General features: G+C 45.0%; 1 protein-coding gene across 5 annotated transcripts; it reads right to left on the reverse strand.

Annotated features, from left to right (window-relative positions):
• Positions 1 to 188: 188 nt before the first annotated feature.
• On the reverse strand, positions 189 to 27,042 carry LUC7L (LUC7 like). 5 transcript variants are annotated; one of them, XM_045540974.1, is made up of 11 exons: positions 26,839 to 27,042; positions 25,908 to 25,978; positions 24,818 to 24,912; positions 19,841 to 19,939; positions 10,940 to 11,050; positions 9,030 to 9,173; positions 3,918 to 4,094; positions 3,264 to 3,352; positions 1,790 to 1,819; positions 1,185 to 1,352; positions 189 to 540 (listed from the first exon to the last, which is right to left on the reverse strand). In XM_045540974.1, the coding sequence occupies exons 4-11, from the start codon at positions 19,934 to 19,936 to the stop codon at positions 399 to 401; spliced, it is 957 nt and encodes a 318-aa protein (XP_045396930.1). In that variant the 5' UTR covers positions 19,937 to 19,939; positions 24,818 to 24,912; positions 25,908 to 25,978; positions 26,839 to 27,042; the 3' UTR covers positions 189 to 398. The 5 variants fall into 5 exon arrangements, with proteins under 5 accessions (XP_045396930.1, XP_045396928.1, XP_045396925.1 ...); XM_045540972.1 differs by lacking the exon at positions 26,839 to 27,042 and adding an exon at positions 26,276 to 26,473; XM_045540969.1 differs by lacking the exon at positions 25,908 to 25,978 and having other exon boundaries at positions 26,839 to 27,031.
• Positions 27,043 to 27,777: the final 735 nt, after the last annotated feature.

A 27,777-nucleotide genomic window follows, 5' to 3' on the forward strand; every position in this document is an offset into this window, starting at 1 on the left:
AGGGTGTGCGGAACCAAGTGAGCAGCCGCGCACACCTGGCACACACCAGGTGCCAAAAGCCGAAAAGTATCCAACAGTAAGTCGCAGTTTCTCTGGGGGTGACAGTAGCACCGATGGGTCACCTCCACCTGCTGAGGGCCAGGGTGAAGTCCCCAGAGCAGAGGAAGCACAGACCCCCACCGCAGCTGTCAGGAGGCAGTCTGTCAGATTTATTTATTCCCACCCAACACAACCCCAGAACACAGGAGCAACGCTGTACAACCCTAGAAACTCACAGCTAGCTCCAAAACAATAGAAATTTTAAACTACAAAAGATGAGTTGTTTTCAGCAAATATAAAGGGTAATTTCAGGCTGTGTTGAAGATCTGCCAGACTATTTACAAAGCCCAGGTGTGGGTTCAGATCTCGCCGGCCTCCTTCTCCTCTGACTTCCGTGAAGCCGCCTTCCCGTTGGAGCTCTCCAGCCTCCAGTCAGCGGACCCCCGCTCGCTCCGCCCACACTCCCAGGACTCCTCTCTTGCTGCCCGCTCTCTGGAGAACCTGGGGAGTGGGAACCAGAGGCTCAGTGGAGGCTGCTGGCCCCTTCCTGGCTGGCTGCTCAGGACGACAGTGTGGGCCTCAGCACCAGGCCAGGGAAGGCCACGCACCCACTGCACCCCAGGAAGCTATGGCAGGCTGGGGGGCAGCCAGGCCTGCCCCCTGCACAGAGAATGCTGGGCAGCCATTAAAAAGTGACCTCTGCAAAGATTTTAATAAGGTAAACCCTCATTTAACATAAAGGGAGCAAAGGAAAATACAATGAGATTATACATATGGAATATGATCCACTACGTAAAATGGGAAAAAGCCCGGAATCAAAAACCACAGAGGTATAAACAGCGCCTGGTCAGGCCATGAGTCTCGGCCGCTGTGCGTGTCGGTGACAGTGCACGGGGACCCAGAGCTCAAGCTGGGGAGGTGCACGTGCAGGCCCCGCAGTGCTGCGTGAGCGCCTCCACAGCCCGCAGAGCCCCAGAGCCCCGACACTCGGACCCACAGGCACCCAGCCGCACTGCTGAGTGCAAGCCCAGCCCCACCCCTACCAGGCAGGCCCAGGGCCCAGGACAGACCCCAGAAGACCCTGGGAACACAAAGAGAAGGGGCTCACTCCTGGCTGCAGCTACTGAAGGAGTCAGAGTAGTTACTTGTATTTCGCACTCCGGTCCCGGGAAGCCCGGCGGTGTCCCCGGCTGTGGCTCCGGGAACGGCTGCGGTGGCGCCGGTGTCGGTCTCGGGACCGGGAACGGGAAGACTTCCGTCGCTCCCGGGATGCAGACCTTGACCGCCTCCGACGCCGGTCCCGGGAGCGTGACCTAGAACCACCAGAAGGCTCTGAGGGTGGAGACACCACCAGCCCCAGCACGGACACCCGAGGGCCCCCACCCCGCAAGGCTCCTCCTCTCGCGGGAAGCTCTGCCCGCTGCTTTACTAACATAACCCTCCTTCCTCCCACAAATTCACCATTTAGGATTAACGTATTCCTAGCAGTTAATCTCAGAGGCAGACCCTACCTAAGGATGGCTCCTGAGAGCACTTAGCCTGGACACTCCCGGTCACCCTCAGATCTTCCCACTCGTCGGCAGTGGATCTGCCCACTGCGCTAAGCCACAAGCAACCCCTGTGCCTTGTGCCCTTCACAAGCCAACGCCCCCCCCCACCAGATTACAATCATCAGGTTAAAAGTATTAGGAGAAACGCTCATGGAAAAAGACATTTGACTGAGAACACACTAATGGATCTGGAAACCTACCTCCTGCGATCTCTGGTTCTTGATCCAGACCTAAAAAGGGAAAAAATGTGAACAATTTCCCCAAAGCACCCCCATTCGTCACCCTCTGACTGGAGGTGCCCCAAGCCCCCAAGACCTGGTGTCTTCTGGCTGGTCACCCCCAGTCTGCAATGAGTAACTGCCCACGGGCGGCTGCTGGCTCCCTCCCCAGCTGCTCTATGGCACACTTGGTGGCACCTCAGTACCCAGGTATCAGACACAGCCCTGCAAAGTCACAAGGCCCGTAGGGAATCCATACATGCTGAGGGTTAACTGCCGCACTGGACCTGGTTAGATGGCTCTCCAAGCCTTTACCATGGATATGAGCACGGAACTTACGCACAGAACAGACACTGGGCTGAGCACGAATCTAACCTCAACAAAAAGATACTGAAGTCAAAGTAAAGCTCTAAGTGCCAAACACAGGCTCACTGCCAGGTGGGTCACGGGAGGCTGTACTGCTACCCAACTAGCAATCTGAAACAGGCACGCTGCGAGGCCTCATTCTACACACACTCTGAGAGCACTGTGTAGCCATTAGAGACAACTGGTCCCACACACACCTGCGGTTCTCGTGGCCTAAAACTCAACTGCATGCAAACGTTCACAATTACCACATCGGTCACCTCTGTGCAAAAAGGAACTGTGTTTTGCTTAATATGTTTCCATATTGTTTGAGTCTCTTTACAATCAGAATCTACTGCTGGATAATTGAAACTATAAAAAGAAACATAAAATACAACAAACATTTGCCTCTTCTGAGTTATGCACTGAGGAATTCCTCTTGGAAGGCACACATTTTGGAACTTTCGAGGACATGAGCTATGTCCTTCAGGGGAGCACAGCTAGTGCTGGCTTCCACCTCCCCTTTGCAGTCCAGGCACCATCTCCCCCGAGTGCGCATCTCACACTGACTGTGGCCAGAGGCGAACTCCATTCCCCGCCTCACCTCCTCCTCACCCGAACGCTTCTCCCTCCCAGTCTTCCCTGCTGCCCTGGCAAGTCAGGGAGCTCCAGGCCAGACAGCAGGACGCCAGCTCCATTCCTCCTCTGCACGCCTCACACACCATCAGCAGATCCTGTCCTAATCCCAGAACACGTCCAGACTCACCTGGGTCCCTCCAACCAGCTCCCCCAAGTTCCACTGCCTCCACCCAACTGCGCACCACAGGGTGGCAGGCACCTCCTGCCCGCCCCTCCTCTGCCTGCCGATGGCCCCCAGCACTCAGTCGTGACCACCAGAGCCCACACACCGCCTTTAACCACTTGGCCCCAGAGCCCTTCCTTGGCAGCTACACACAGTCCCCGGCCTGTCCACACTCCATCAGACTGAATATGCCGTGAGTTTACTTATTTTTCTTATAACACCACTTGGCTATTTACCAGATCTTGACTATTCCAAGCAACAATTCAAAGGGTGGGGCAGGGTTCCCCCGTGCCAGCGCCCCAGGCTCACCTCCTGCTCAGCCGCTCCTCCCGCTCCCTCTCCTCTCTCCGCCTCAAGCGATCCTGGTTTCTCTTCTCCTGCTTTTCAGCCACAGTTTTCTAAATAAACGAAAAACAGGGAAACAAGAAAGAGCAAGTTATACAAGCTACAGTGTGAATGCTACTTAACAAAGCACATTTATATGATCTCAGTATTGGCAACTGAAAAATCAACTTAAAAATCTAAGAGGCCGGGCATGGTGGCTCACATCTGTAATCCTAGCACTCTGGAAGGCCGAGGTGGGAGGATCACTCGAGGTCAGGAGTTCAAGACCAGCCTGAGCAAGAGTGAGACTCCATCTCTACTAAAAATAGAAAGAAATTATATGGACAGCTAAAAATATATATATATATATATATATATAGAGAGAGAGAGAGAGAGAGAGAGAGAGAGAAAATTAGCCGGGCATGGTGGTGCATGCCTGTAGTCCCCGCTATTCAGGAGGCTGAGGCAGTAGGATTGCTTAAGCCCAGGAGTTTGAGGTTGCTGTGAGCTTGATGCCACAGCACTCTAGCCCGGACAACAGAGCGAGACTCTGTCTCAAAAAAAAAAAAAGAGAAAAAAAGAAATGTGAAGACAACCACAAGACTCCTCAGGTCTCCAGAACACAAGGCATTAACATACCCTCAACTGATCGAGCTTCTCTCGGATCTGAATGAACCCCAAGTGTAACTTGCCCCCGAAGTGGTCTGCCAGACGACGGTCGTTGTCATGGAGACCAAGGTAGGCCGAACAGACCTCACAGACACGCAGTTTTTGCTGCTGGAAACTGGATGCAGGCATGGAATTTCTGTATTCTTCCTGGAGAAAGGGAACAGAGATGGAAGTGAGCTGTACAGAATTGCTTCCATGTATACAACCTTCAAAATGGAAGTATTTGATGAGAGGACAGAGGTGGCTTTTAATAAAAACAGGATTGTTCACAAAGTTCAGATATTTGTAACCAATTCAATTATCATTGTTTATTTAAGAAATGAAGTAACAGTCATGATATCAAAGTAACAAGGAACATTCCAAATACTCAGATAACCAGGACTGTTCTCAGGGACCAGGAGGGAAGACAGGTCTCCATTTCTGCGTGACGAGAGCTTTATCAGGTCCTGAGCAGAAGGGAGAGTCTTCAACAAACAATACTCAGCAAGCCACGGGGACTCTGCCCCAATGTCTAGGAAATGGCACCCCAGTGCAGCCCAAGAGCTAATGTTTGGAAGGACAAATATATTAGACACACTCTTATAAGAAAAAATTGTGTATAACAGAATAGAACAAAACACACTCCCTCCGGAAGCCATTGCAGTCTTGAGTCCAATTATAGTAAACATCTCACTCAGCCTCACAGCAAATACACCAAGCACAAAAGCAATGGAACCATGGTCACAGGTACCGGTGCTTGCGCTCAAGTTAAAATACTCCTTTTGAGATCCAGATTAAGAAATGCAATTCAATAGTCATTTATCCTTTTTTAAAGGAGCTGTGAATACGGATATAATCTTCCATTAATTTACACATTTAAACATTCTCCAGGAAACGCAAATTAAAGTCACTCCCACCAAACTGGCAAAGACGTACAAAAGCAGATGCTCTCACACGCTGCTGGTACGAGTCTTAGCACACTTAACGTGGAGTACAATTTAGTAACCTACCTGTCAAAAAGGCACAAGTATGCACCACTACACAGAAACTGCCAGGTGTATGTCCTAGAACACTCCTGCATACGCACCAGCAGACACAAGGAAGAAGGACATTTACTACACAACTGTTTGTAATGGTGAGAAATCACCAATAATCCAGAGAATTGCCAATGAACAGTTATGTTCATAAAGTGAAACCCTATGGCAATAAACTAATTGAATAGATCTATACATAGGAACATGGAGATCCTCACAAACAATGCTGAGTGAAAAACCCAACTTGCAGAAAAGCATGTATATTATGGCAGCATTAATTAATGCAGGATTACTAAAATGCATATCACACACACTGTACCCTCCACCTACACCGCTGATGGGTACAGATGAGTGAAGACAGAACTGAAGAACATGTGCTGAATGCAAACTAGCACCTGCCTCTGGGACCACAGAGAGGAAACATCAAGAACTTGCATTTCCATTGCAATATGCTACATCTTTTATTAAAAGGAAAGAAAAAACCTTGAGGAAAAATGGTATGGTGAGTACACAGATATTTGTGATACTATCCCATCCCATTTGAAACTTTAAATACCATCCTCTAACATCTTTCAAAATAAATTCCAGGCCAGGCGTAGTGGCTCACGCCTGTAATCCCAGCACTCTGGGAGGCCGAGGCAGGCAGATCGTTTGAGCTCAGGAGTCCGAGACCAGCCTGAGCAAGAGTGAGACCCTGTCTCTACTAAAAAAAAAAAATAGAAAGAAATTATCTGGCCAACTAAAAATATATATAGAAAAAACTAGCCGGGCATGGTGGCGCATGCCTGTAGTCCCAGCTACTCAGGAGGCTGAGGCAGGAGGATCGCTTGAGCCCAGGAGTTTGAGGTTGCTGTGAGCCAGGCTGATGCCATGGCACTCTAGCCCGGGCAAGAGAGAGACTCTGTCTTAAAAAAAAAAAAAAAAGATTATAATGGAGCGAAAAGATTCCTATTACCTAGTGAGACCACAGCCTCTGTAAGCATAACACATTACCTGTGTCTCTGGTGATGCTGGTGTAAACGAATCTCCTGCACTCCTAAAGGCATAAAAGTATAGCACAATAAATTATGTACAGTACATAATACGTGATAATGAGAATAAACGACGTTACTGGTTTATGTATTCACTATACTTTTATCATTAGAGTTTGCTTCTTCTCCTTATTAAAAAAAAAAATTTTTTAACTGTAAAACAGCCTCAGGCAGGTCCTTCAAGAGTATCCAGCAGGCCCCGTTATCAGAGGAGATGACAGCTCCATGGATCTCAGTGCCCAGGGAGACACAGCATGTGGAGGTGGAACACAGTGAGGATGATCCTGACCTTGTATAGGCCTAGACTAACGTGCGTGTTTGTGCCCTAGTTTTTCTTTCCTTTTTCAAGAGACAGGGTCTTACTACATTCTGGACCACTGTCACCCAGGCTGGAGTGCAGTGGCACAATCATAGCTCACTGTAACCTCAAATTCCCGGGCCCAAGTGATCACCCTTGGCATCTCAAAGTGCTGGGATTACAAGTGTGAGCCACTTTGTCCCGCCTGTGTCTTAGTTTTTAGCAAAAAGTTTAAAAAGTAAAAAAAAAAAAAAAAAGTTTTAAAATAGAAAACGGCTTATAGAATAAGGATATAAAGAAAATATTTTTGTACAGCTATAACAATGTGTTTACGTTTTAAGCTAAGTGTTATGCAAGCATCAAAAAGTTAAAAAATTTAGAAGTTTATAAAGTAAAAGTAAGCTAAGGTTAATTTATTATTAAACCAAGAAAAAAGACCCCATGACAGGGACTCGCTGTCGCCTAGGGCAGCTGAAGCGCAGTGGCACCTCAACCTAACTAGGACTACAGGCACGCCCCACCACACCTGGCTAATTTTTTAACCTTTTGCAGAGATGAGGCTGTATATTGTTTGCTATATTGCTCAGGCTGTAACGCATAATTTGTGTATATACTATATACCCTATTCTTGCAATAAAGTGAGGTAGAAAAAAGAAAATGTTATTTAAAAAATTGTAAGGTAAAGAAAATGTTTACTGTACTGTATTTATTGATTTCATAAATTTATGTTGCCTATTTACAAGATGAATTATGTGACTGAAATGGGGGCAGCCACAGCTGCAGACATCAACGTACAGCACGTATCAAAGCAATCCAACTTCGTCTTCTAATGTCATGACTTTTCTCTGCTTCCTGGGAGCACTTCTAGCATTGCACTTCTTGGGGGTCCCATGGTCTTACTCAAGTTTATGGCATTATACTAAACACAAGGAAAACTACCCAAGAACCACAAGACCATTTTTTCTTTTTTAAAAGAAACAGGGTCTTGCTCTGTCACCCAGGCCAGAGTGCAGTGGCCCAATCATAGCTCACTGTAACCTTGAATTCCTGGGCTCAAGTGATCCAACCACCTAAGCCTCCCAAGTAGCCAGGACACAGGTCCACACCACCACACCCAGCTAATTTTTAAATTTTTTTGTAGAGACAGGGTCTCACTATGTTGCCTAGGCTGGTCTTAAACTTCTGGCCTCAAGTGATCCACCCGCCCTGTTCCCAAACTGCTGGGATTATAGGCTTCAGCCATTGCATCCGGCTGGCTGAGACCACTTTTTACTGCACTATGCTATTCACTAGAGACGAACTGCTCATTCAGAGAAACAGGCATTACACAGTGTTTTGAGCAGATACTTGCAACTTGAGGTCACCACAATAGCAACAGAAGGTGGCTACAAAATTATTACAGTAGCACAGTGTGCACTGCATCAATTTTATGCAGAACTGATTTAACACTACATCTTTAAGTGTGTTTACATCTCTTTGACTACAAATGCTGCCATGTACAGTCTGTAAGTGTGTGCACAATTTACCCCCCCAACCACCACCAGAAATAGGGTCTCCCTATGTTGCCCAGGATGTATTCAAACTCCTAGGCTCAGGCAATCCTCCCACCTAAGCCTCCCGAGTAGCTGGGACTACAGGTGCACACCATCACACCCAGGTGTGTCCATAAGTTTTGATAAATCTTAACTTCCCCTAATAATAGATATGTGAATATCTTATGGTAGTAAATGATAAAGCAGACTAGTATCTACATGTACCTCAGGCATTCACAACATACCTTTTAATTAAGTAATTAATTTCTTAGACAGGGTCTTGCTATGTTGCCCAGGCTACAGTGCAGTGGCATCATCATAGCTCACTGCAACCTGAAACTCCTGGGTTCAAGTGACCCTCCTGCCTTGGCCTCCCAAGCAGCTGGGACTACAGGGACACACCACCACTCCCAGCTAATTTTTACATGTTTTTGTAGAGACAGGGTCTCGCTCTTGCTTAGGCTAGTCTCGAACTTCTGGCCTCAAGCAATCTTCCTGCCTGGGTCTCCCAGAGTGCTAGGATTATAGGCATGAGACACCGTGCTCAGCCTTTTGATTAATTTTTTTTTTTTTTTATATTTCTAGGCTAGAAGGTTCATCTGCAAGATTTTTCAAATTCTCACAAATCTTCAGAAATTTTTCAATTGAGTATTTTCCATGAGTGAATGGACTCACAGTTCAAATCTGTGTTCAACTGTTAACCATATAGTATGATTCTAACCATGTGATAATCTGGAAATGGCAAAACTATAGAAAAAAGATCAGTGGTTACCAAGGGTTAGGAGAGGGAGGGATAAATAGGTAGAGCACAGAGGAATTTTAGGGGCAGTCAAACTACTCTGTACAACACTACAATGGTGGACACACGTCCTTATACATGTTTCCAAACCCACAGGAAACACAACACCCAAGAATGAATCCCCATGGAAACTGTGCACTGCGGCAATAATGATGTGTCAGGTAGACCCACTGATTGTAACACATATACCTACTGGGGGGATGTCGCTAATGGGGGAGACTGTGTGGGGAAGGGAATACACGCGAAATCTCTGTACTTTCAGTTTTGCTATGTACCTAAAATTGCTTTAAAAAATAAAGTTTATTAATTTTTTTAGATAAAATGCAGGCATGGCTTAACATTAGTCAAAATGGCCAACACCATCAAATTACTAAGATTCTCCTTTCTCTAAAACATTTCTCTCACCAACCTCTGCTTCTTTTTTCTTTGCACGAACTTTCTCCACTTCCATAAGAATCTTCTGGGACTCATCCACATTTCCTTCAGCCCCTAGCTGCTCAGCTTTAGCAAGGAGTTTTCCTATTTCTTCGTTCAATTCATGTACTTTTTCTGCCTGAAAGGACAGAAAGAAACCGGTAAGCAGATATCTAAAAACACAAGAGTTTGAATGCAAAGGAAACAAGTGTTTCTCCTGCTGCATTTGCAATTTGTCCTACTGACAGTGAATGGAACAGATAAAGATCCACACGAAGGCCGGGCGCGGTGGCTCACGCCTGTAATCCTAGCACTCTGGGAGGCCGAGGTGGGTGGATTGCTCAAGGTCAGGAGTTCGAGACCAGCCTGAGCGAGACCCCGTCTCTACTAAAAATAGAAAGAAATTATCTGGCCAACTAAAAATATATATAGAAAAAATTAGCCGAGCATGGTGGCACATGCCTGTAGTCCCAGCTACTCGGGAGGCTGAGGCAGTAGGATCGCTTAAGCCCAGGAGTTTGAGGTTGCTGTGAGCTAGGCTGACGCCACGGCACTCACTCTAGCCCGGGCAACAAAGTGAGAGACTCAAAAAAAAAAAAAAAAAAAAAAAAAAAAAATCCACACGTGTATCCTTATTGCCACCACTGAGATTCTGACCCTAAACTAAACCCGTCTGCTGTATTTCAATAAACCAGTGGCATCTCTGTCACCTCAAATGTTGTTCCAAGGATTATATGTGGTCGTTTTCCAGGTTTTTTTTCTTTTTTTGAGATAGAGTCTCGCTCTGTTGCCCAGGTTAGAGTGCCGTGGCGTCAGTCTAGCTCACAGCAACCTCAAAGTCCTGGGTTTAAGCCATCCTCCTGCCTCAGCCTTCCAAGTAGCTGGGACTACAGGCACGTGCCACTATGCCCAGCTAATTTTTTCTATATATATTTTTAGTTGGCCAGACAATTTCCTTGTACTTTTAGTAGAGACGGGGTCTCACTCTTGCTCAGGCTGGTCTTGAACTCCTGACCTTGAGCGATCCTCCCGCCTTGGCCTCCCAGAGGGCTAGGATTACAGGCGTAAGCCACCACGCCGGGCCTCCAGGCTTTTTTTAATGTCTTCTATAACAGTTCAATCTTCTGGGTATGGGTAATAAAATGTCTAGATTTAAACACATAAACTTGGCCAGGTGCCATGGCTCATGCCTATAATCCCAGCTACTCAGGAGGCTGAGAAAGGAGGATCATCTGAGCCCAAGAGTTTGAGGTCGCTGTGAGCGAGGCTGACACCACTGCACTCCAGCCCAGGAGACAGAGCGAGACTCTGTCTCAAAAAAACAAAACAAAACAAAACAAAAAAACCCCCACACACAAACTTGTGCTATAAGCAAAACACCTAATTACTAAGATTTAACTTTAGAAACAAAATAGCACTTTTGGTCCAATTAGCAATTGCATATATCCTAAGAAATGCTTTCTTTTCAATACTGAATAGAAAAAACAATGGACTCAGTTCCACTAAAGGGAGAAACAGAAGAATGATGCAGCTGACACTCAGGCTAATTATTATACATACAGATTTACCTCCTTCTTCCTTCCATGATATGGATACACCATGGTTTGACCATTTCCCATTAAATTTTTCCTGTTTTCTGCTGTATGTGGGGATGTTAAACAAAGTTTAAAAAACATGTACAGAAGGTGAAAAAACAGACAGGAAAAAAAAAAAAATAAGGACAGAGGCAGCAGCTCCTAAGGGGGTGAGTTCACTGACACAGTGACAGCCTTGTGTCCTTCCTAGGGTAAGGCGGAGAGTACTATTGGCCCTCCAGTCACGCAGTCAGTGCTGCTGCTGAGTTAACAGCTTCCAACAACCCAGTTATCTGCAAGATGGGGTTTACACTGCAGCCACCAGGCACACCTTTGCAGAAACTTCCGCACTGATCTCCTCCTGTGTTTCCGCCAGCCGTTTCTTGGCAAGCTCGGTTCTCCGATCACATTCTGCGATAAAGGACTCCAAGTGATCCATTGCCTGGCACCGGAAGAGCAGAGCTATAATCATTTACGTGTACAGTCTCAGTGCTCCTTTGTTTGATAAGAAATACACTCCTGGGTTGGTTTCTTAAAGCCCACAGGTTCAATGGGAAGATCTTAAACTACACTGAAGCTAACACATTCATCATTGCATTAAATTAAGGAGATCTGTTAAACCAAACGATTGTTCAGAAGCAGATCTCTCATCCAATTTACTTGTTTATTTCTGAAATTTATAAAAGAACCCCCAACCCTCAACAACATTACCAAGAAGTTTTGAGGAAAATTAAAACACATGGCCACAATCAACAGAGTTCTCTGAGGGTTAGAGAAGGCTGACCCGAGTGCTAGAGGCCTCTTCCGGAGCTGTGGGAGATGCACGTGGTATACTCACTGGTCTCTGTGAGCCACGTAAATACTATTCCCTCATGTTCTAAGGGTAGAGTCCCCCCTTTCACCTCAAAAACAAAACAACAGAACAAATATTACTGAGAGCTGTGAATACATTTAGACATTTGCCTATTGTCTACAGTAGCAGGAAAACTGGTTACTATTTACCCAAAGAGATAAAAAAAAAAAGAAACTCCAGAAATCAAATTGCTCTGAAAAGAGTTGGCAGGAAACAACCAGAAACTAATGAGTAAGCCGTCACATATGCTCAAGTTAATGTGCCATAACTAAACAAAGGCCAGTGTAATTTCAGAAAAACACACAAACAGGACATCACTTTTCGAATAAGAAACACCCAAGTTATACTATGAGTCAGCTTGCTAATGTCAGCATGATGTCAAATGCATTTAGCAGTAATGACAGGTTTCAACAGCGTGATCTATTACCAAAAAATAGAGAAAAGAAAACTCTGAGTGGAGATAAGCCAGATGAAAGTTAGGACAACAGACCAAGAAGTGATCATCTGTATCCCCGTCCCAAGACGGACAGGAGAGAGCAGGGCACAGCTGTAGGAAGTGCTGCACAAAGACAGTGCAGCACTGGAATGGATCACAGAGACGCTGGAAAGGGTTATGATTCCCTCCAACAATCTTAAGTATCTTTTTCAAATAAATTCATACTTGGGAGAAGGTCAAGACAGGGAAGGAAGAAGCTCCCGTGACGGTGCCAAGTCTCCCAGAAAGCTGCAGAAGTGCCACACTACCCTCACTCACGGAGTACAATTCCCAGGTATTACTCTGTAATTTTGTAATTCAAAATTTCCTCCTGCTAGTCATCCGAATGTACTGTGGTAACACATTTTACTACATTCAAATCAGAGAATCAAGAAAACAAATGATCTGGCAGTTGTTTGCTTATACACATTCGTTCGCATATGCACTGTGTATGCTATACTTCCTGGTAAAAGGGAGAGCTGGCTGGAGCTCACCAAGATCAAAGTGCCAGTGAGCTGGTGAGGGTCTCTGTGCCATCTGTGCTCACCTAAGATGACAGACCAGCCTGAGATGTACCAGGTTCACCCGCGCAGTGGTCCTCTACTCTCTCCCCAAGCAGAGGAATCACACACCTGAGACAGACCCAAGGATCCACTCATCAGGGTCAAATGCGGAACAGACACCAGACAACCTGGCGATGTGTTTACCAACAGAAGCAATTACCTGCACCTTAAGCAGAATCCAAATAGGCCGTGGATTCAGAGGTCTGATAACCTAAAAACTAAATGGCAAACTCCACAACAGAGAACAAGGAAACCACGAAAAGGTCTTTTAGCTGCCAAGTTCTTTAAAAGGTGGCTCTCTCTGGTCCAGCACCCCTCTCCCTCCCTTCAAAGTGTTTCTCAATTTCAGATAAAACTTCCGCAGAGGGACTCTCTCTCTCTTACACATGGTGAAACTGAAATATACCTGTCAAACTGCTAAGTAACAGTCAGGAGGCAAGGACCCTGGTGGGTTGGCTCCAAAGCCCCTGCACTTATTCCTAACAACTGAGGCCATCAGCACCAGCCCAGTTTATAGATCAACAGAAGAGGGTAAGACAACCGGCTGTCAGTCAGAACTGTCACAGCCACAGGTGCCCGTGCTGTGCTGAGTGCTCCACATGCCCCCAAACCCCTGCAGAGGGACTCAAACTCTCTAACCCAGGATATCTCACCTAGAAAAACATAGCTACTATACTGTAGATTTGTAAGATAGAAAAACTACGTATAATCAGAACCGGTCTTAGATGGTCTATTAAAGACAGTCTGGAAATAAGCTGACGGGCGTTGTTCTGAAAATCTAAAAACATCATAAACCAAGCAAATTTGGGGGAAATGTGCCACAAGTCTCACTCTTAAGCTCAAGCTGACAAATACCTTTTTAAACCTCCATGACTGGAGAACCCAAAAGTCTGGTAACTGGCTATGCTAACAAAGACATGTAAAAATGGGAACTACCTTGCAATCCTAACATTTTGGGAGGCTGAGGCGGGAGAACTGCTTCAGCCAAGGAGCTGCAGACCAGCCTGGATAATAGCGAGATCTCATCTCTACAAAAAATAGAAAAATTAGCCTGGTGTGGCGGCAGACAGCCATAGTCCCAGCTAGGCTAGAGGCTGAGGCAGGAGCATCGCTTGAACCCAGGAGTTCGAGGCTGGAGTGAGCTGTGATGATGCCAGTGCACCCTATCCAGGGCAACAGAGAAAGACTCATCTTAAAAGGAAAAAAAAAAAAAGAACCTCCCATACACCGATGGTAGGAGCATTCGCCCCTCTGGAGAGAACGTTGGGGCTATCTACCAAAATGACAAATATACACACCTTTCGGACCCAACAGTTCTACACCTGGTAATCTTTTCCAGATATACCCCTAACACGCCAGTGTGCAATGCACCACCACGACCACCAATGGGGGACTGCTCATATAACACAGACACCCATTCTTTGAAATACTATGCTGTCACACAAAGGAGTAAGAAAACTCTTTAGGAAGGGCACCCTGGCTCACACCTGTAATCCCAGCACCCTGGCAGGCTGAGGCAGGAGGATAGCTTCAAGTCGAGAGTTCAAGACCAGCCTGAGCAAAAGTGAAACTCCCATCTCTACTAAAAATAGAAAAAATTAGCTGGGCATGGTGGTACACACCTGTACTCCCAGCTACTCGGGAGGCAGGAGGATCACCTGAGCCCAGGAGTTTGAGTTGCTGTGAGCTGGGTTGATGCCATGGCACTCTAGTCTGGAAACAGAGCAAGACTCTGTCTCAAAAAAAAAGGGGTTGGGTTGGGGGAGGTGTACAATAGGCGTACAGTAGACTACCATTTGTGTACAAGGAAAAAAAATATATAGATATACTTATCCCCTCTCGTATCCACATAAACTCTAAAGGAACACAAGAAACTTAACAACTGGTTTACCTCTGGAGGCAACCAGGTGGCTGATGACCAGAACTAGAGGGAGGTTTTTACAACATACTTCCTGCATCTTTTAAATTGAAAATACATGAATGCTCTACTTATTTTAAAAATTAGTAACAGATACTGCAATCCTAAGGAAATAATTGATCTAGGCCATAATCTTCAACAGCTAATTAAAGCATTAGGCCAAGGGCTGTCAGGGACCTTTACAATTAACATGTCACGTGCTCGCTTCAGCAGCGCATGTACTAAAAACTGAAATGACACAAAGACTAGCACTGGCCCCTGTGCAAGGATGACACGTCTTTCAAAAAAATAACAATTAAAGAAAAAATAAAAATTAATAAATTAAAAAAAAATTCCTGAGCCCACTAATCAACACATCTCCTACTGTGAAGCAACAGGAACATAGTTCTGTTTCTGAAATACTCTCTTTTTGTTTTTTCAGGACACAGGTTCTTACTCAGTCGCCCAGGCTAGAGTACAGAGGCATCATCGTAGTTGACTGCAACTCGAACTCCTGGGCTCAAGGGATCCTCCTGCCCCAGCCTCCTGAGTAGCTGGAACTACAGGTGCATGCCACCACATCTGGCTAATTGTTTAACTATCTGTAGAGACGGGGTCTCGCCATATTGCCCAGGCTGGTCTCGAATTCCTGACCTCAAGTGATCCTCCTGCCTTAGCCTCCCAAAGTGGTGGGATTCCAAGCAGGAGTCACTGTGCCTGGCCAGTTACCAAACATTTTAATATGAGCCTCTTTTAAGGTCAAAAATGATTTTTTCTTTGAACATGTGTACTAGAAATATTCAATTTAAAAAAAAATGACTTTTAGAGAGTTGGGGGAAGGGGTGGCAACCTTTTTAATTCAACAAGTAATTCCTATATATGGTAAATTTTCACACAGTACAAAAAGGTGTCTAATCTGCCCTAGCCCTCTAACCCACTTCCCCAAGACAAGAGTGTTCATCACCTCTTGGATTCCTCTAAAACTACTCTCTACACACCTAAGCATGTCAAGGAGTGTACAACACCCTCCCTTAAAAAAACACACACACTACAGAAACATCACATCATACACTGGTTTTCCTCTTGACAACTTATCTTAGAGGTAAGTTCACATCAGCACACACTGAACTACCTCATTCTCTCTCCACAGCTTTGTTTCCTTTCACCAAACGAAGAGCTATCTACGACAACCAGTTCCCTACTGAGGAAGTCTGCTGAGTTCCCGCCTTTCATGATCTGGAGCAAATTTATCTTTGCGCATATGCCAGTACCACTCAGATGTGCTCTCAGGGCCGGCGCTGCTGGCAGGTGCTTTTCCACCTTGAGAAGCTGCGAAATTACCCAGGAGGAGTTATCAGGACCACTCAGCTCTCCAGCTCTTTAGTTCAGAGTCAGGGTGAGCAAAGGATTAGATGCTTGCTAGGAAATGTCCTTTTGTGTCCTTTGCCCATTTCTCCAATGAGCTATGTATGTGTTATACGTGCATATATTTACATATATTGTTCTTGTCAATCATGAATAATCTTATATATGAAGGAAACTAGTTCATCCTCATACACACTGCAAATAATGTGTCCCAGTTTATTGACTTATTTTATGTGAATATTTTTAATCTAACTTTGAGATATAATGGACAAAAATTGGACATATTCAAAGTGTACAACATGATGGCTTTTTTTTTTTGAGACAGAGCCTCACTCTGTTGCCCGGCTAGAGTGAGTGCCGTGGCGTCAGCCTAGCTCACAGCAACCTCAAACTCCTGGGCTTAAGCAATCCTACTGCCTCAGCCTCCCAAGTAACTGGGACTACAGGCATGCGCCACCATGCCCAGCTAATTTTTTCTATACATATTTTTAGTTGGCCAGATAATTTCTTTCTATTTTTAGTAGAGATGGGGTCTCGCTCAGGCTGGTCTCGAACTCCTGACCTCGAGCGATCCACCCGCCTCGGCCTCCCAGAGAGCTAGGATTACAGGTGTGAGCCACTGTGTCGGCCGTGATGTCTTGATATATGTATACAACCAAACTAATTAACATATCTCTTACCTCATATAGCTACCATTTCATTTATTTACTTTAAAAGAGACAGGGTCTTGCTCTGTAGCCTATCCTGGAGTGCAGTGGCATGATCATAGCTCACTGCAACCTCAAATTCCTGGCCTCAAGGGATCCTCCCCCCTCAGCCTCCCAAAGTGCTGGGACGATAGGCATGAGCCACTATCACCAGCCCTACCTTTTTTTGGTGGTGAGAATACTTAAGATCTACTCTTAACAAATTTCAAGTATATATTATACCATTATTAACTATAGTTACCAAGATACATTAGATCTCCAGAACTGTTTTTGTGTATAGGACCTTTTGATGTGATAATATTTTAAATTTTATATACACAAATATGTGTCTTTCTCTTAAAGTGTCTAGGCTTTATAACACCTCAAGATGACAAAACAAAATTCATTTTGGGGGGATCCAACTTGGCATTTTTCCAACTGGCCAATGCATAGTTTTAAACATTGTTCATTGACACCCTTCTGCTACACACTGGTTGAACACACACCCTTCACAATATATTATATTACTATTTATGTTTCAATCTCCCGTGGTCTCAATTTCTTTGATTCATTAATTCATTCTCTAGCATTAATCAGGCATTTAAAAAGTGAACTGACATTCTGGTTTAGGTTTATGATCAAAAAGGTATATTACTAAAACTGAGACTTTAGGCTGGGCACAGTGGCTCACGCCTGTAATCCTAGCACTCTGGGAGGCCGGGGCGGGAGGATTGCTTGAGCTCAGGAGTTCAAGACCAGCCTGAGCAAGAGTGACACCCTGTCTCTAATATAAATAGAAAGAAATTAGCCAAAACAACTAAAAATAGAAAAAATTAGCCGGGCACAGTGGTGCATGCCTATAGTCCCAGCTACCTGGGAGGCTGAAGCAGGAGGATCGCTTGAGCCCAGGAGTCTGAGGTTGCTGTGAGCAAGGCTGACGCCACGGCACTGTAGCCCAGGCAATAGAGTGAGACTGTTTAAAAAAAAAAAAAAAAAAAAAAACAACTGAGATTTTAACCGATGTCTGTACACCTGTCAGAGTTTCTGAAACCCAATGTCTTAAGGTAATGGCCTCTTTAAATAAACATTGGCAGGTTGTTACGGAAATAAAACTCGAAATATAAAAAATTTCCATTTCTAAGCCCCAGCGGTTAATTAAGCTGTTGGTAGAGACATTTTTAGTTAATTCAAAGATTCAACACTGAGGGTACACTATGTTGTTAAAGAATGTATTTAAAAAAGAATTTCAATTTTAATCACTTTTTAAGACTATTGATTTAAACAAATTATTCTGCAATATCACTGGGGGACCTTTTTCCTTGAGTTTTGTGCTTCTATTGGCTCCCTCATGCCATGCTCAATCTCTGACCACTCTGCACTCAGTGACCTGAACGGCACCACACCTGCAGCCCAGCCTGGGGTGCAGTGGCACTAACTCTGTCATGCTAGTGATGGAGGATAAAGGATAAAAAAGAATTAAAATCTAGGCCAGGCACGGTGGCTCACGCCTGTAATCCTAGCACTCTGGGAGGCCGAGGCGGGAAGATCGCTCGAGGTCAGGAGTTAGATACCAGCCTGAGCAGGAGCGAGACCCCGTCTCTACTAAAATAGAAAAGAAATTATCTGGACAACTAAAAATATATATATAGAAAAAATTAGCTGGGCATGCTGGCACATGCCTGTAGTCCCAGCTACTCGGGAAGCTGAGGCAGAAGGATCGCTTGAGTCCAGGAGTTTGAGGTTGCTGTGAGCTATGCTGACACCACGGCACTCTAGCCCAGGCAATAGAGCCAGACTCTGTCTCAAAAAATAAAAAAAAAAAAATCAAGGGACTCTAAATAATGTATTCTGGACAGGGACAGGAGTGAAAACTGGTCCTAAAGAAAAAAAATCTTATATATTACAATGGTTTGTATGGCCCAGTAAAGGATCACAGTACATAAACACATATGCAGGGTATCTGTGGTATCAAAATTTCACTGGCAGGGGACAATTAGGGGAAAAAAAAATCTAAAAAAGGCTCCTTTGGGCCAGGCATGTGGCTCATGCCTAAAATCCTAGCATTTTGGGAGGCCAAGACCAGAGGATCACTCAGGGCCAGGAGTTTGAGGTTGCAACAAGCAATGATAAGGACACTGCACTCTAGCATGGGAGACAGAGCAAGACCCTGACTTTAGGGGTAGGGAAAAAAAAAAAAAACAAAACGCTCCTTTGGAGGACAATAGAAAAAAAAGCTGAAGAATGCTACTCTAAATTGATTGATTTACTGATGTAGATTAAATATCACAACTATTAAAGACCAAATAAATGCAAATTAAGACTAGAATGGGCCGGGCACGGTGGCTCACGCCTGTAATCCTAACACTCTGGGAGGCCAAGGCAGTGGATCGCTCGAGGTCAGGAGTTCGAGACCAGCCTGAGCAAGAGCAAGACCCCATCTCTACTAAAAAAAAAATAGAAAGAAATTACCTGGCCAACTAAAAATATATATAGCAAAAATTAGCCGGGCATGGTGGCACATGCCTATAGTCCCAGCTACTTGGGAGGCTGAGGCAGTAGGATCACTTAAGCCCAGGAGTTTGAGGTTGTTGTGAGCTAGGCTGATGCCACGGCATTCACTCTAGCCGGGCAACAGAGTGAGACTCTGTCTCAAAAAAAAAAAAAAAAAAGACTACAGTGACATGCCACTTTAGAACCACTAAATCTCGAAAATTAAATAGTCTGAAAATATCAGGTGCTGGTTAGAGTATGTGCACTGTTATTGGGGGTGTAAATCGATACAGCCACTTTATTAAATGAGAAACAAGAAAAAGAGCAACATTACAGAACTATCTTACAAAGATGAACACGGGTACCCCCACAAGCCAGCAAAACCTCTCCTAGAAATATACCCTAGATAAATCCTTACATACATGACCAAGAAGGTATTAAAAATATTCATAATACTATTCGCAATAGCAAAAAAACTGGAATCATTCCAAAGGTCTATGAATAAAGAAAGGATAGTGTGAGAAATAGTCAAGTAGCAATGAACACAAACAATACTAAAAAACACGGGTAAATAGAAACATAATATTGAACGAAAAAAATCAAGTTTTAAATACTATGGAGCCATTTTTATAAATCTTAAAAACAAGAATAAACATATTATCCAAGGAATCATAAAAATATGTAATGAAAATATTTTTAAAAGTAAATGATACATGCAACATTGGGATAGTGATGGGGTAGCAGACATATAAAATGGAATTTGCCATGTTCTAGCTCTCAGAGTGATAGTACAAGTATCTATTTTATTATTTTGTTTCATAACTTATATATGTTAAGTTATTCTTGTTAGTTCAATATTTGGCTCTTTGCAGTAGGAATGAATCATTATTGAATAAAACTTACATCCAATTCAAAAAACAGGTCTCTTTCTTTACTCGCAATCTCATAATCTGCTCGGAGGGCCAAGTCGTGGATTTTGGTACATTCTCCTAAATCCATGCGCTGGGGGAAAGAAACAAAAAATGTACACATGAACACCTACCCACTGTAGAAAGCATATAACATGACTTGGTATTTCAACTATCACCAAATAAATATTTTTGTTTATTCTGAAATGGGATCTCGCTCTGTTGGCAAGGCCAGAATGCAGTGGGCCAATCACAGCTCACTGCAACCTCGAACTCCTGGGCTCAAGTGATCCTCCTGCCTCAGCCTCCGAAGTAGCTGTGACTATAGGCACGTGCCACCACACCCAGCTTAAACGCTATTTTTTCAATATTATAGCTATAACAAGAAAATTAAGAAGCAGAATATGGCTGAGAAGCCTTCTCTTTTACTATCATTATTATTTTCTACTTGGAACTAACGCATTTAACAGTATAAAGGTTTATATCTCTTTTAGGCCCAGAGATAATGGGACTGTAATCATGAAAATTACACTAATTAGCTTTTGCCAGTTTTATTTTTGCGTCAGTCTGTACATTCAGTAATTGGTAACATGGGGGGCTGTGGGGGATTGGCAAGGAAAGAGCCAGAAACAGCATCCACTCAGCAAGTTTCCAGGCATTCCTTCTTGCAGTCTTGACTACCCAAGATGTTCAATGCCTGACACAGCGACAAGAAAAGGAAATAGCAGACAGAAATTGGGTTTTGGCAATTACACCACAACCTAACACCTGGCTTTGTGCAGCTCTTTGTATACCAAAGGGAATAAAGCAGAACAGGCTGATTCAGAAGCAGATGAATTCTCCTAACATTGTCCTAAGCTGGCAACTGACTGTGGACATGTAACTGGCCCACTCAGAAGTCTCTATTATCAAAACAAAATGATCAGTGTTATCAGTAAGATTAGCTTGATGTGCTATCATGTGTTCTAGCCACATGGGTAATACAATTAGACAACAGTGCATATTTTTAATCTAAATCCTGAGTATAGGACTCTGTGCAGACAGACACCTCCCACCTCTGGCCATCCACACAGCAACAGGGAAGTTCGTATGCTGAGGATCATGGTGCCAAATTATGGAGTGCATGTTAACAAAACCCAACACCCCAACTAGGAAACACTCCCAATCAGACAAAAGAACATGTCTATATATAATTTGTTAAAAAAAAAAAAAAAAAAAGAATGCTGAGTCCAGAACTCCTTTAAGCTCCAACTACAACTGTATCCAAGACTATTTCAAAAACTGCATGGGTTATGAGGTCCTTACCATTCCAGACAAATTAGGCTTACAGTGAGCGACTCTTGAGACACAGTCTCACAGAAAGCACGAGCCATGCTCACTAATAAAATATCCTTCAGTATCCCCAGCGACAAAGCCAACACTGGGGCTGGGGAGACAACTGGTCTGCCTAGTGTAGAGGTCTTCATTTTGACAAAAAGCTGGCTTTTCTCCTTCATTATTCTTACTCCGAAGTCAGATGTAGCTCATGTTATGCTGGTTACATGTGAGATCTAGGGGTGGGGCAATAGTGGTTCTAAAAGCCAAAGTTGCAGCTAAAATCCCTGGCCTGCTGCTCACCTCCTGCTGTGCAGCCCGGTTCCTAACAGGCCACGGACCAGTAAGAGCCTGTGGCCTGGGGGTTGGGGACTGCAGCTTTAAACTAATGAAGGCTCTGTTCAAAGAAAAAACTACCACCAAAGGAAGTAAGCACTAAAACCCTAAGTATAACAAAGTCTAAGTACAAACTGATTTCCATTATAAAAACTTCAACTGTCAATAGTTTTAACATTAGGAAACCTCACATGAAACAAAATTCACCACTGTATTCTTTGACAAGAGAGCTCTCAAAACAGTCACTGCTGAAGCAAACTAAGGACAGACTTGGGTTCCAAGGTTAGTTACCCTCTTCGGATGAACATTTTTAGCTTTGCTAAGGAGGCAGGAAGTACTGGCCACTTCCCTGGCGGCCTAACACCAAGCAGAATATTCCAAGTGGTTGTTAAATCCAGTGTGAGACCATTTTTACTGAACAAACACCTGTGTTCTCTACTCTACCCTCTAGTGGTCTAACACTGCTGACAGGGAAGGGCACTAAAGGTTTCAGAACCTTCAGAAAACAAAGTTCTTCTACTGAGACAAACTACACTACCTTCCCTCCAGTTGCTACCTTACTGTTCCAAATTTACTAACCAATATTACATTTTCGGCCAAGTGCAGCAGTTCATGCCCGTAATCCCAGCACTCTGGGAGGCCAAGGCAGGAGAATCACCTGAGGCCAGTCTGAGCAGCATAGTAAGACTGTGTCTCTACAAAAAAAAAAAAAAATGTAGCCCAGGGAGGGCTTGGGAGGCTGAGTAGGACTGCTTGAGCCCAGAAGTTTGAGGTTGCTGTGAGCTATGATGACACCACTTCATTCTAGCCCAGGCAACAGAGCAAGATCCTCTCAAAAACAAACAAAAAGACCCTATGTATTCTCTTAAGCCTCAGTAAAATGATCACTTCCATTCCTCCTTGACCCACTTCCTACTCATGACAGGAGACGGTATGAGCAAAAACTTGGACCGGAGAAGCCCTTAGCAGGACTGAGGATTACAACTACTTTTATCTTTCTGCTATATCGTAAACAACTATACTCATTCCATTTCAATTTATCACAAAACACAAACTCTACAGAACTATCAGTTCAACTATCCCTCGCCTCTGTGTATCCCATGATAGCAAGGCTCAACCTTTATTCCCAATCCGTATTCTGACCTTCAGTAGCCTCTGACATCTGTTCATTTACACCTTTACAAAGCACTTTCTTCACATGCACACGGGTCTCCTCAGTTTCCCCCTCGCTCTCAGCCTGCTTCTTCTCAAAGTCCCTTTGCTGCACTGCACAGGCCCGATCCCAAACACTGGAGTGACCCTGTGCGGTCTACGGTTTCTCACTACTAATTTGATTCCAGAGCCTCTGCCTCCCTGTCCCCTCATCCACACCAGTCGACATGCCAGCGGCATCTCTAGTCCCTCTGCTCTCTCCTCCATCCACAGCACTGGATCCCTAAATGTCACGTGTTTTTCTCATCATTCAGGTCTCTGCTCATATGTCCCTGAGGTGTAGGAAAACATCTGAGCAGAGACCGGAATGAGGCAACCTGACCTGAATGAAAGAACTCCACCACTGTGCCAAAGTCGTCAAGGAGTAAAAGGCTGAGCACCACAGGGCCATTAGCTCCACATATATATGTGGGCAATGGGATTCCAAAAACCCATCAGAAATAGCTCATTATCTGCTCACCTACTTATTTACTGTCCATCTTCTTCCCCGACTATATGAGAGTAAAGACTTTATTACTGACACAGTAACCCTAGTGCCTGGCACACAGCACGTGTCCAGTCTATACCTAACAATAAACACTTGTGGAAAATGCCCTCATTCTGACTCTTCTCACCACTGTTCCAGAACAATGCTACACAGGGCGCTGACCAAGGAAAACATGCCTGAAATCATCACCAGAGTGCTCATCTACCTGCTCCCTCTGACTTCTTCCACTAAGGATTTACCAAACATTCCAGGTTGTGCATTCTACCCAACGACCCTACAGCTAAACTGCTTTTGACTAGTGGAGTCATTAATCCACACTGATTGCCACACTCACAACAATCCACAGCGAACAGGTTTCCTACACCAGGTCAAACAGTAGGCAGCACCCCAATGAGCCCCTGCACGAGGTTTGGGGTTCATTTTGTATTTGCTGTCAGAAAAGCCAGCTTGAGATTTAACACATCTGAGTGGCTTTCCAGAAGATGTCCCCTCAATGGTAGTAATAAAAGCAACAGTTAATCATGAAGAAAATGTTCCCTAGTCCATGGACACTTCACCCTTAAAATGAGTAGACGGTTTTTGTGTCCTGTGAAGGAGCTGTAACATCTTAAAATGGGGTGATCTGCATGACTCCCTTTCTCCAGGTGGCTCAATCCCTGTAGATAACCCTCCACTCTTTAATTTTCTTAAATTCTATCCAATCTTGAATAAATGCACATTCCACAAAAGTAGCCATTTATCTGTTTTGCTCATCTGAAGTGGACTTAAAATAAAAATTTTACAGGTCTATATTCATTGGATAGTGTGTTATTTCTTGAAAGGGTGGCATAATACAAAACTACACAACCAATGTTATCCCCAACTTATTTTTTAAAAATCAAACAATTGGAGGAAGAGAATGTACCTTGCTTGATCAAAAGTCTTGGTAACATTCACCTTGAAATCAAGCAAACTCACTCAGAATCTTCAAAGAACTACAGGCTGGGCCGGGCGCGGTGGCTCATGCCTGTAATCCTAGCACCCTGGGAGGCCGAGGCGGGTGGATCGCTCGAGGTCAGGAGTTTGAGACCAATCTGAGCAAGGGCAAGACCCCGTCTCTACTAAAAATAGAAAGAAATTATCTGGACAACTAAAAATATATATAGAAAAAATTAGCCGGGCATGGTGGCGCATGCCTGTAGTCCCAGCTACTCGGGAGGCTGGGACAGGAGGATCGCTTAAGCCCAGGAGTTTGAGGTTGCTGTGAGCTAGGCTGACCCCACGGCACTCACTCCAGCCCTGGAAACAGAGAGACACTGTCTCAAAAAAAAAAAAAAAAAAAAAACTACAGGCTGACCTAAAGCATACTTTTTGCTATAGCTATATTACAATTCTTGCATAAGTTAGTAGTGATATCTCAATACAAATGACTTTACAAATATCTGATAACTTTACAGACAGAATTTTACAGCAGTGAAATTTGTTCCATAATATAAAATCACACCAAACCATCAAAATCTATAATCTGAAGGGCATCAAGGATTTTTGCCTATTAAAGGAAGACAGGTTCAACCTGAAAAACTTTCCCTGCCTACATGCCACCCATGTGGGAGTGTTCCATGAAGTCCCCCAAAATGCACCTACCGTCCCAGCCAAGATGTCATGAGGGCAGCAGTCCAGAAGGTGACTCTTGCAGACACGGTCATCTGTAAACTTGACCCTCTGTCTGGTTTCGTCTCCTGAAATTCATTTGTGGTTTTAAATAAGACAATATTATCATGTTAACCACAAAAGGTTATCTGGTACAACAATTCATCTCAATGATTTGCAGGCTATCATTTCTGTGTTCTCCCCATCAAATACAATGAAATGCTGACCTAAAGATATTTACAACTGGCGTGGAATACACTTTTGTGGCCAAGTATATCATGAAGAATCACACTTAATGAGATCTGACTCCATCATTGTGCCAAAGAAGTCAGGGAGTCAGAAGTAAAAGGCTGAGCACTCAAAGGTCATTAGCCCCACATCTACATGTGGGCAGTGAGGTTCCAAAGACCCAGGCCAATCAGAGGGCCACGAATAACCACATATGACTCACATAGCTGGTAATTTCCACCAACAAAAGCTACTCATTAATCTAATCTTTTTGTATGGACAGATGCATAGGATAGGCAGTGTTTTGCCCAAAATTACATGAAAAAAGCTTTCTAACTTTACCGATGACTATTAAATAATCTAGAACTATTCTTCCTAGCCCCCTTGCAGCCCCACCCTTAACAAAGAGAGTTGGCACCTGGGAGTCACTTTTAACAAGACAATACCAAAAAAAGCAAAAAAGGAACTAGGTTAGTCAATACACACTGTGAGTTCCAACACATACTGTACCCATCTGCATTCTTCAAGACCTCAGCTGCAGAATTTTATGCCCGCTGTTGAAAAGTTTTAAAGGAAAAGTTTTCTTGCCCACACCTGCAGTAAGGAAGTCAGGGGAATGATACATAAAAGTAAAGGCAAAGTGGTATGTGACAAATTTTAAAGGTAAGCTGTGTATATGACACAGAGCTGTGTAATACTAAAGGAGGAATATATTTTAGGATTTGCAAGCATCCAGGATTAATGTAGTGTCTTTTTATTGAAAATGTTTTCTTTCTAAACTACACTTTTAAAGTTACTTGTGAAAAAAAGCAAACACTTTTTTGTTATAACAGCTTAGAAATTGGTTGTGACTCACGGCTCGATGAACATGAGGCTTTTCTGCAACTCCCTTGCAGATTGATGTAGGCAGGCAAAGATACACTGAACCTTTATAAATAAAATAGAGGGGCCACAATTGTTCAGTTTGTATGAAATAAAAATATGGGAAGCAATTCAAAAGCAACTCAATATACAAAGAAAGCTAAAAAGCACTTATCCACCTATGAAATAAAGTGCAAAGAATCTGCACAGCCCTGCGAAATGTGCCAGTGTGAACTTACAACTTCGTTACTTCAGTAGAAAAGAAAACACAAATCACAGCAGGTATATAGTTTTGCAAAGATGCAACCGCTTTCTGCGAGACTACCGTCACGATGTTGCACTCCTCCCTACAGCACAACCTACCTACCGACTGCCAAGCGCTGGCTAAACAGAGGCTCTCCTGTGTGGCAGGGGGGAGGGGGAGGCTGCAAAAATACTCGGCAGGAACCCACGTCAGAAAAGCTCAATTTACAGCCCCCCTTGCAATGGTACAGAACAACAACGGCCCGGGGTCTCGAGGCCCCTCCGGCTCCCGCGGGTGTAGCTTCTTCCCCGAGGAGCCTCGGCGAGTCCCGCCACCCGGCTGCCAGCGACCTGGCAGCCTACGCTGGTTCCAGCCCGCAGTTTGCGGAGGGGCGCCGGCTGGGGAGGAAGCCGCAGGACGGTACATGGGAGCCCCGCTGGCGGTGCGGACTCCGAGGGAGGAGCCCGCCCGGGACCCACGGCAGGCCAGGAAAGAACCCGGCCGCGGCCGCCGCGGAGGCGAACCGCTTTAGACAAAGGCCCAGCGCCCGCGGTCGGCGAGCGGGGGAGGGGGAGCGGCGCCCCGCGCAGGCGCAGACGATCGCGGCCCCCGCCTCAGGCCGCCCGGCGACCTCGCCTCACTCCCGCCCCAACCCCTCGCCTGGCCGGCCGCCCTGACTCACCGTCCCGGGCCGTGCCCATGAGCTGGTCCAGCAGGGCCCGCATCTGCGCCTGGGCGGACATAGTGGCCGGTGGGGGCGGCGCGGGGGGGACCGCGACGGCTCCTCAAGGGGCGGCGGCGGCGGCGGCGACGGCGGCGACGAAAGATAGTCGCGTCGGCTTCGAGCCCGTTCGACTCTTTTCCGCCGCGGGGGACGCCGGGAGGAAGTACGTTGCGCTGGCGCACGGCCTGCTGGGAAATGTAGTTTCCAGGGCGGGGCGCGGAACTGCCACTGAGACTCCGAGTGGTTCGTGCGCGTCGCCCAAGGGGCGGAGCCAAAACCCCCACCCTGATTTTACTCGGAACTGCAAGACCTCAAGCTGCACTCTACTGAGGCTGAACTGCGATAAAATAAAACGTAGTCAACCCAGAACAAGAGAGTGTAGCCCGTGCTTTTCTGGCTAGCCGTGAAACCGCGAGCGTATTGTTTAGCTACCCTGACGCTCCGTGTTTTTCTTCCGTGAAATGGGGATTGTAAAGGTGCCTCTCACGTGATTTATGTGAAAGTTAAAGCAAGCAGGGAGGTTCTGTGTTTCTACTTCGTAGTCACTCTGTCAGCTCACAGCCTGCCATCCAGAGGGTCAAAGGAGACATACATGTAGGCAGTTACTGTATGTTGCAATAGGATTACAGTGCGCATCCGTGAATAGTCCCGCACGTACTTCTGTGTTAAATGTTCATTACTGATCCTGGTTTGTCCGGTTAAATCATAGGCCAGGCTACCCTCATCTTTTAACTGGAGACAGCAACAGCCACTTCCTATAGGGTCTCCTCGCTTCCATTCTCAATCTCCTCCCCCAAGCACACACTAAATGTCTCCACAAAGCAGTAGATTTGTAAATTCCATTATGTCATAATTTCCCATCGCACTTACAATAAAATTCGAACTCCTTTCCATAGC

Source organism: Lemur catta, chromosome 2, assembly GCF_020740605.2.
Source record: "Lemur catta isolate mLemCat1 chromosome 2, mLemCat1.pri, whole genome shotgun sequence".
NCBI classification, from domain to species: Eukaryota; Metazoa; Chordata; class Mammalia; order Primates; family Lemuridae; genus Lemur; species Lemur catta.